Source organism: Nicotiana sylvestris, chromosome 12 (genome assembly GCF_000393655.2).
Source record: "Nicotiana sylvestris chromosome 12, ASM39365v2, whole genome shotgun sequence".
NCBI classification, from domain to species: Eukaryota; Viridiplantae; Streptophyta; class Magnoliopsida; order Solanales; family Solanaceae; genus Nicotiana; species Nicotiana sylvestris.
Window position 1 is genome coordinate 59,018,754 of NC_091068.1, and position 9,318 is coordinate 59,028,071.

Here is a 9,318-nt window from a genome sequence, read left to right on the forward strand (position 1 = left end):
TCCTTTTCTTACTAATTGTGCCATCTTCACATTGCCGTGCATATCAAATCACAAAAAATACAAGTTTCATAAAAGAAACCAAGTTTAAAAGGAATGATATACCAATTTTGATAGAGTAGCTTAGCAAAGTAATTTGAAAAATGAAGAAGATGAGCTAAAATTTTATTAAAAGCCATTGAAGCTGGCTTAGGCTTGAATTTAAAATTTTGAGTTTTTGAAATTGAAATTTGTTTGGATGGTGTTATTGGAATAGATCTGGTACATCTCAAGAAGTTTAAATCCCAATTTTAAGACAAGTTAGTGAAGATATGAATTAAAATTTGAACCAAATTCTATTTAAATATGAAATGAAAATAAAATAAAATAAAATAAAATATGTATTCCCATGTGTATCCCCATATATGTAAGACGTTTGCAGCCCAACCCAAAAAGTCAGGACAACAAGGGTGATTGACGGAAATAATACTATAAGAGATTGGTATTAAAATATTGTTCCCATTTTTTGAATGCTTAGAAATGACCTTCGAACCCACACACTCTTATTGTTCGTCAGAAATTTCTCTATTATCTAGTTTATCGTTAGTTGTTCAAAAAATTATCCGATTGACATTTTTTTTTTGATTGTTGAATTGTTCACCAAATTCCACCATATTAGCATGATTTTGTGTTATATGAATTCGACTTATTTGTTAAATTGTTCACAAACTCTTCTCGGTTGATATGATTTACTGCTTGTTCAATTGTTCCCAAACTCTACTTGATTAGCATGCCTGTCTTATCTACAATCATTCAAATTGTTAAATTCTTCGTCATCGTCTATCAAATTAGCATTAATTTGTCTGTGTTGCTTAATGAAGTGTTTTTCAAATTTGCAATTCTAATTTTGATTAAACCACCTCAAATCTGCTTCAAATGATTTCAAATTTGAAACAAAGCCTCCAAATACCAACACAAACAATCCGCGATCACCAATTTTGTATAATAACACTAAATAAACAATCGTCTATCAAATTGGCATAATTTGTCTCTGTTGCTCAATGAAGTGTTTTTCAAATTTGCAATTCTAATTTTTATCAAATCACCTCAAATCTGATTCAAATGATCTCAAATTTGAAACAAAGCCTCCCAATGCCAACACAAACAACCCTCGATCACCGATATAGTCAAATAACACTAATCAAGAAAATTTACTTTGTATAATTCAACATTTTCTAAGAACTAACAATGAAGTTTTGAGATTTTTGAAGCAAAACACTAAATCAATGTTTGAACTAAAAATTAAAGCATAAATTTTCAACATTCAAGTGATTTCAACAATAATCAATCATTAACTTTCAGTTTCTACCGCCCAAACAAGAATTTCAAGCTTCCAATATTGAATGTACTATGCTGTTCTTGAGGAATAAGAAGCCTAATTTCCAACAAAATAAAGACGATATGGATTTGGTAATGAACCTTACATGATAAGAACAATCTTTCTAGGAGGCTGATACCAAACAATAAAAACTGAGAAGGGACTAAATAGCCCAGTTTATCCACAAACAAATTAAACCAAACACAATCAAAATGTGTAAATGCACAAGTAAAATCATACTTTGGCGCACCTTGATTTAGTAACAGTCGAATAATAACAATCATACTGATATTTTTACATGTAAAAAAAGCGACAAACCTTTCACTTGATAGTACATTTCATGCATTATAATTTATGTATTCTCCAAAGGGCGCACATAATTGAAGGCACAAATGAAGTATAATTTGGAATCAGAGAGGTGCATGCATAAAATAAATACTGAAAGCTTTTGATGAATGACAATGACTTTTCTCATTATTGATTCTAACAAGGCCAACTAACAGCTACACTGAAAAAGTTGCTCCCTAAGTGAGATGCATCGGTGCAACAAACAAGAATTATTCCAATAAAAACAACTCAGATTCCCCCTCTAGCTGTTTCACTACTTCTGTTATCTCTACTCTGATCTGCCTTCAGAGCAAGAAACTTCACGCTTTGCTAGTCTTGGTTCTAGAATCGCAGTACAACAAATTTGGTTGCGACATACTAAGCTCAAGAAGTAGAAAGGCGACATATGGTTTTCTGACAGAAATAGCGATAACAAAGTCTGGAAATCACTTGTCTACACAAGATCACCCCATCTTACTTTATATCGTGCTGCAAGATAATGTGCTCCAATAGGTCCTCGACTTCCATAGGGGTAATATTCTGGAACTATTTTCTTATCCTCAAGTTCTTTTAACACTGGTGTGAAAAGAGACCAAGCAGCATCCAGCTCATCACTGCGGATGAAAAGCCGCCTTTCACCTTCTATAGCATCAAGAAGCAGCCGCTCATATGCATCAGGGATCTCCTTCGAGTATCTACAAATTAAGAACTAATCAGTCATAGTTTCACAAAGAAAGTATCATGACATGGTTTATTTAGGGTGATGAGCATATTCAGTCAAGAAGCAAAGATTACGCTGAAGCAATGCATCAGAGTTATCTGAAAGAATCAGAAGATTTAAGCTTTAAATGCAGTTTAGAAGTTCATTTAAAAAGTGCAGTGAATTTCATGATCTGATACATGGACATGATGGGCAATCATCTAGCAATCATCTCGTACTGATTTGAAAACAATAGGAAAGGCTTCAGCTAATCATTACACATGCAGTTGGAATTACGGCGTGGTAGTTGTCGGTGTTGTTGTAGTGTAGCTTTCATCTATATGAATAGCAGAAGGCACCTAAAGGAAAATCTAGAGTTCACAGTCTCAGGATTTTCTTCTTTGAAGTAACAAAAATTAGCTTGCATCTTGTATGTCGAACAACTCATTAAAAAATTTCTAGCTGTTTTATTTCCTATATATTAAACTTAGCCCCTAAATAAGAGTAACAGTCACAAGTACGAAATGATGCATTATACATTTGCCATCAATACCTTGCCGAGTAAAGAAGATTAAGATTACAGCGATCCAATCTCATTCCTAGACCAGGAACTTTGTTATTGATCTTTAGGTATATAGCTTCATTAGGCTGGACACGGATAACAAGCTCGTTGGTCGCCTGGTCAAGATCTGAGCCAAAGTTCTTATTGTATAAATTTCCTGGTACGTGCCTGAATTGTACTCTTATTTCCGCACTAGCAAAGGAAAAGCAAAATGGTATAAAGTGGCAAGTAAAAATATGAAGGAAAAAGGAAAGCTGTATTTGGTTTCACCAACCTCCTAGTATGTAAAGCTTTCCCAGCTTTCATAAGGAAAGGCACCCCATCCCATCGTGCATTATCTATGAAAAGAGCAGCTGCAGCAAAAGTTGGGGTTAGACTGTCCTTCGGTACAGTCTTGTCGTCAGTATAACCGGGATAGGTAACATCTCCTTTTGTGTGACATTTGTACTGCCCAATGATAACATCGTCTAGTTGTAAAGGTCTCATGGAACGCAGAACTTTTACCTGGCATGTAATAGGAATTAGTTATGGAACTATAAAACAATAAATTCCTCCAAAACAAATCGGTCATAAAGAGTAAAACCTTTTCATTTCTGATATCTTCCGCATCCAAACTCACAGGTGTTTCCATGGCAAAGAGGGCCAGAATTTGAAGCAGATGGTTTTGCATGATGTCTCTGATTATCCCATAATGATCAAAATAACTGGGAACACGCATAAAAGTAAAAGAATGAAGTTCTGGAAACTAGTTCCACGCAACCTAAATTCCAACTTTGAGAAAGAGAATTACCCTCCCCGTCCTTCAGTGCCAAAATCTTCTGAGAAAATAAACTGCACATTCCTTATATACTGCCTTGACCACAAGGGTTCAAATATCAAGTTGGAGAAACGAAGGACAGAAAGGTTTTCCACAAGCTCCTTCCCTAAATAGTGATCGATCCTGTTGATCAAAAACATAAATGAGGATAATAGTACTCTTCCTTCAGTGGGTCAAAAGCAAATCAACTTCAAAGAACTGCACCTAAAAATTTGGTCTTCATTCAAGTACTGCTTAAGAGATCTTGTCAATGCAGCAGAGGATTCAGAATCCCGACCAAAGGGTTTCTCTACAATGACTCTTGTCCAGCCATGAGCAGATGATGCAGAGAGGCTAGCACATCGAACCGCATTTATAAAAATATTTGGTGGAATGGATAAGTAGAATAGACGATTGGAAAACCTTCCAGCCTGCAAAAATTATCAATGTCAAAGCTGAGAGACTTGCAAGTAAATTAGAAAATTAAATTTAACTTCACCACTCATTAGAATTATGAAAACTGCAAGAAAGAGCTAGATATGGCTGAAGATCTCAGCAGAAGTCAACAATCATCAAAAAGCTCTTTCATTTGCCAGAAAAAGGAGGAGAGACGTGACAGTATGAGGCTGTACGATGACTTTTGATGGCACATTCAACCAAAAAATTCATAATGCTAATATCATCCTGTGTGTATATATATTAGGAAAACTATCAAGTTCCCTCTTTGTCATATCCTACTAGGTGTCCGGTAGTAGGGTTGGGTGTTTTAAGATGAACTAGCAAGACAGATTCAACTTGCAAGCCTGATAATGCTAACCGAATAACCAAAAAACTGCAGTTTGCTGTTTTAAATAAGATCCGCAAAGCTTCATTATATGACTGAAAAGAAATGGACCTTGGGCCTAACTCAACCCTAAAAGCTAGCCCATGAGGTGAGCTGCCCAAGACCATGTAAAGAGACCTCCCTATCCCGAAAGAGCCGATGTGGGACTCCAACTACCTGCACGCCCAGATGTCCGTTGACAACATAAGATAGGGGGCCCACATCACGTAAACAATTAAATGAGATGGGTCTGGCTCTGATACCATAACAAAGAAATGGATCTTGGGCCAAACTCAAAAACCAAAAGCTAGCTTATGAAATGAGGATTGCCTAAAACCATACAAAGAGACCTTCCTATCCCAAAAGAGCCGATGTGGGACTCTGACAATAACATCGCCAAAACATTTTGCAACCTCAATTCTCTCAAAAGGAGACCCGCTAAATACCTCATGTTCCTTCAGCTTTTTATCGAGCTCCGCAAAGTTTTCCAGGGAATCGTATTGGCCGCTGTGGTAGAAGCACCTTTCTAAAAACTGTTCCATCTTTTCACCACAATTTTCCCTGAATAACAAAGTTAATCACAATTATCTATCACTCTCTGAATAAAGCATGAAGCAAAACAAAATGGAGTAAATGCAAAATGAGAATAATTGCAAATATATGTATATGTTACTGATCAACGCAAATCACACCTCTTGTCAATCCTGCAAGTAAGGGTCTTGCTAACCATGTTCCGTAGTTCAGCATCAGTCATCTTACTCCGGGCATAGCCAAAGATAGTGAAATGCTGCATTAACAAGAGGGGTAGCTTTATGAGAGCCATACTACCTAGAGATGGCAAACGGGTGGGTGCGGTCGAACATGGGCGGGTCAAAAACGGGTTATGAAAAACGGATAAAAAATCCGACCCGCCCATACTTCGTATGAATAAAACATGGATTAACTGAAAGATAATATGGGTATCCATATTATCTATAATTTCTTGAACATTGTCATTTTTTTAGAGAATTCCTAGCCTAAAAAAATCTAGGCTCTTTTTATTATTATAAGAAACTTGTAAATAAAATCCTTTATTGTATTCAGATGTTAAAATCAAATTATAATATTACAGCAGTATCAAACTATAGGGTTTTTTTTATTACATAAAATGTTAGAAATTAAGAACGCATGCATTTCCTTGGAAGCAACGATAAATATTTTGCACATGTAAGCTATAATCTAAGAAGTAAAAATACTAATATTTGGCAAAAATATCTAAAAATAACATCATACTTTTAGTCATAATTGTAATAAATAGTTTCGGTAATGTACAACAACAACAAATCCAGTAAAATCCCATAATTTCATTACTGTATGAGCCATTAATTAATTTTTATGGTTTCTTCATATTGGCTAATATACCAACTGAATTTATTGCTCATTAGAATAACATCAGATTTGCGAGTTCAATTGCTCAGGATAATTGTCCAGCAGTTTATAATTATTTCTTCATTTTGTTCGATTGATTTTTCTAGCTAATTAAGCACAATTAGTTTATAGGGAATTAAAGCTGGCCGAAATTAGTTGTGACAGATTAGTTACGGCTTAGAAAAATAAAAATTAAATGTATGCAACTTTAACTTTGATGTGTTTGGTTTTAATTTTGACCCACTTGTAATAAATTAGATATTCAACCCATTTTTGAGCGGATAATATGAGCAGATACTCGTAAAATTTATCCATTTTACCACCTCTATTTCTACCTTATCCGAGTATGGATCCAGTTGACAAGTAATGAACAATATACAGTTAACCTTAATATCAACAGTAACCTCAACGAAACTGAATAAATATGGAACGCACCTCAGGGAGGCAACCCTCATAATAAAGTGCAAACAGTGCAGGAAATATCTTTTTCTTGGCAAGATCTCCTGAAGCACCAACAACAGTAATACTGACAGTTGATTTAGCTTTGTTGCTGTCGAAATCAATTGTATCTTTCTGCTCCTTTGGAGGTGCGACTGGCGAAATTCCATTTTTTAATTTCTTCAAAGGAGTCTCATTTTCGATTTTGCTAGGCGGAATCGCTACTGCACCTGTAGAACATTAAATTCAACATAAGAAACTATATATAAATAGGTCTACTATAACACACTTTCAAGAACAATAATAAGCAACAGACTATCACTATTTTCACAGAACAGGAAAACTGGCTCAACAAGCCCAATGCTTGTCTCTTTTTTTTTTCTTAATTCTCTTTGCAGCCCCAGAAGGAGCTGCAGTTTTTGATAAAGCAAAATCATCTTGACCAAAGAGATAATAGTGTGAAAAATAACATTGAGGGTCTTCCAATGCAGCTTTACTCCGTGCATGAATAATTCATAAAACCAAAAACGAAACAAACTCAAACTTTCTGATGTAAACTCAATAAAGAATCCTACACTCTTTTGTTCTTTCTCCTTTTTGTTAGAGGACAAGACTCCAACAACTTTGCAGAATAAATAAATTGGGACATTTTTTTTTTTTTTGATAATTATGTTGTCCGGGGTACCGCTCGGGCACCTCGGCTAATTTCAAGGGTACCTCCTGCCTATCACCTGCCACCAGCACATGTATCAGATAACTATATCCACAGGCTTGGAGACATGGGAAGAAACCACCTCGTATTTTCTGTTCTCCGCGGGGATTTGAACCTAAGACCTCATCGTTCTCAAAATTTGGGACAAAATTTAGCATGGTCAACTTATAAAATCGAAACAATTGACCAAAATTTATCATTTGTTTTGATCAGGAAAAGAAGAAACAAGAAAAAAAAAGACCCAAACCTTATTATGTGAACTCAATAAAGAATCCTAGAACTTTTTTATGTTGTTTACCCTTTTGTAGGAGAACAAGATTCCTACAAATTTGCTAACAAGGAAGAAAATTAGTATACAATTTAGCATGGTCAACACATGAAATACAAACAATTAAGCAAATTTAGCATTTATTTCTGTTAGAGAAAAAGGAAAAAGAAACTTTTTTTTTAATTAAAGATTAGAAGAAAATAGCTGAATATGAACTAGTAAGAAAGATAAGGGGACAAAAAAAATAACCATCTTGCATGCGAACGGCATTCCAAAATGGCTTCTGATTAATTTGCAAAGAACCAAACTTTCTCGACAAAATTGAAGAAACTGCTATCTGCTTATTATGATGATAATTATAGAGCCCAATAGAGGAATTAGAGTAAGAAGCAACTGGCCCAGAAGAATGGGTTGAAGGAGAAGAATAAAGGGTCACCATTTTCTTGATTTCTTCACTTCTCTATGAAGAATCTGTATCTACAAATATTTTCTAGTGATAGAATTAAGAAAATCGGTTTGTTAGATAAAGACAGATAGGAGGGGGGAGGAGCTATGGCGTTAGAGGACTTAGGATTTGTCGAAGGGGGTTAGTCTCTTGAGATCTCCGAAAGGGTGCTTCTTACATCTTTGGCGACCAATTTAATATTTAATTTGTTCGGCAAGTGGAAAGGGAATGCTAATATGGTGCCATTGATTAATGCTACTCTAGTATTAACAAAAAGTAAATTAGGTTATTATCTAATTGCATATATTATCCTGGATGCTTTTTGTGAAGTTTTGATTTAACCTCCAACTTTAGTTATGTTCATAATTTGTCACTCTCATTGACCTATTTCTTTCTTTCTTTTCTTTTTCTTTTTGGTATGTATTCTCCTAATACAATGTTCGATTTTGTTATAATCAAGTTCTTAACATAAAGGTACGTGGAGAAGTAGATGCATTTGCAATATGACGTTTTTAATGCAATCTAAATGGATTTCTTGGTTAAATATTTTTGCTTTAATTGGAGTTTAAATTTTTGTACTCCTACATAGAATAAGTTGTACAACAACAATAATATACTCAGTATGATCCCATAAGTGGAGTCTTGGGAGATAGGTATATGTAGACCTTACCTATATCTTGTGTGGGGTAGAGAGGATGTTTAGACTCTCAGCTCAAGAAAACCATTTTCAAAACGGGTTGACAAATACAAGAGTAAAAGAGGTAGGATTGTTGGTGCCAAAACGACACAGTGTTATTCATAAGGGTATGAAATCTTTCTAAGGTAGGGAACTAATGTGTTCTTTGTTCTTGGCCATAGGGTTGGCTTTGTTGTGTTCTTGTATAATACAAATTGGGAAGAAATTCTTGTAACTTCATGTGTGCCTTTTAGTTACTTTGCTGCCTAAATTTGTTCTAAGTCGCAAACGTCCCTAAAATAATTCTAAGTGTTAGAAGACTAAAGTCAAGTGACGGGCTTGAGTGTCGCAGGGAGGTGAACCTCGGGCATAAGAAAATCTCCCATGTGACAACTAGTATCAGAGCATGACAGATTTGGGGCAAAGGCACGATGTTACGTGGTTGAATTTCGTGAAAGATGGTTGGTGGCAACGAAGAAGAACTGAGGGAAATTTTTTTTGCATTAGAGGCACTCGTGAGAACTTATGAGGATGAACAATGTTTGATTATTGTGACTCGTCTCGCCAATCTTGAGGCCTAGATGAATAGGCTGAGCCAGTAGTGCATAGATCTGAAAGAGAAAAATGGGTTGTTGTGTTGGGCTATTGGCAATAATGATGCACAGTGTGGGGAAGATCATACTAAGATAAAAATACCTGAGCCTAAAGAGTTTAATGGTGCAAGGAGTGCCGAAAAACTCAAAAATATTTTGTAGGGTTATGGAGCAACACTTTCAAGCTGCCCATGTGCCAGATGAAGACAAGATCAAC

General features: G+C 35.4%; 1 protein-coding gene across 2 annotated transcripts; it reads right to left on the bottom strand.

The window, feature by feature from the left end:
- Positions 1 to 1,754: 1,754 nt before the first annotated feature.
- On the bottom strand, positions 1,755 to 8,003 carry LOC104237556 (glucose-6-phosphate 1-dehydrogenase, chloroplastic). Of its 2 annotated transcripts, XM_009791729.2 has the most exons (10): positions 7,637 to 8,003; positions 6,405 to 6,637; positions 5,255 to 5,349; positions 5,009 to 5,123; positions 3,965 to 4,170; positions 3,734 to 3,883; positions 3,527 to 3,647; positions 3,218 to 3,447; positions 2,935 to 3,135; positions 1,755 to 2,376 (listed from the first exon to the last, which is right to left on the bottom strand). In XM_009791729.2, exons 1-10 carry the CDS (start codon positions 7,824 to 7,826, stop codon positions 2,136 to 2,138), a joined length of 1,782 nt encoding a protein of 593 aa, XP_009790031.1. In that variant the 5' UTR covers positions 7,827 to 8,003; the 3' UTR covers positions 1,755 to 2,135. The 2 variants fall into 2 exon arrangements, with proteins under 2 accessions (XP_009790031.1, XP_009790032.1); XM_009791730.2 differs by lacking the exon at positions 2,935 to 3,135 and having other exon boundaries at positions 7,637 to 8,001.
- Positions 8,004 to 9,318: the final 1,315 nt, after the last annotated feature.

Bases quoted from the DNA above. Each gene is read 5' to 3' on its own strand.
- LOC104237556 (XM_009791729.2), bottom strand. From the start codon at position 7,826: ATGGTGACCCTTTATTCTTCTCCTTCAACCCATTCTTCTGGGCCAGTT. The intron at 6,638-7,636 runs GTTATTTTTTTT...AATGTTCTACAG, and splicing joins TGCCGTTCGCATGCAAGATG to GTGCAGTAGCGATTCCGCCT. The intron at 3,136-3,217 runs GTTGGTGAAACC...TTCCTTTGCTAG, and splicing joins AAAGCTTTACATACTAGGAG to TGCGGAAATAAGAGTACAAT.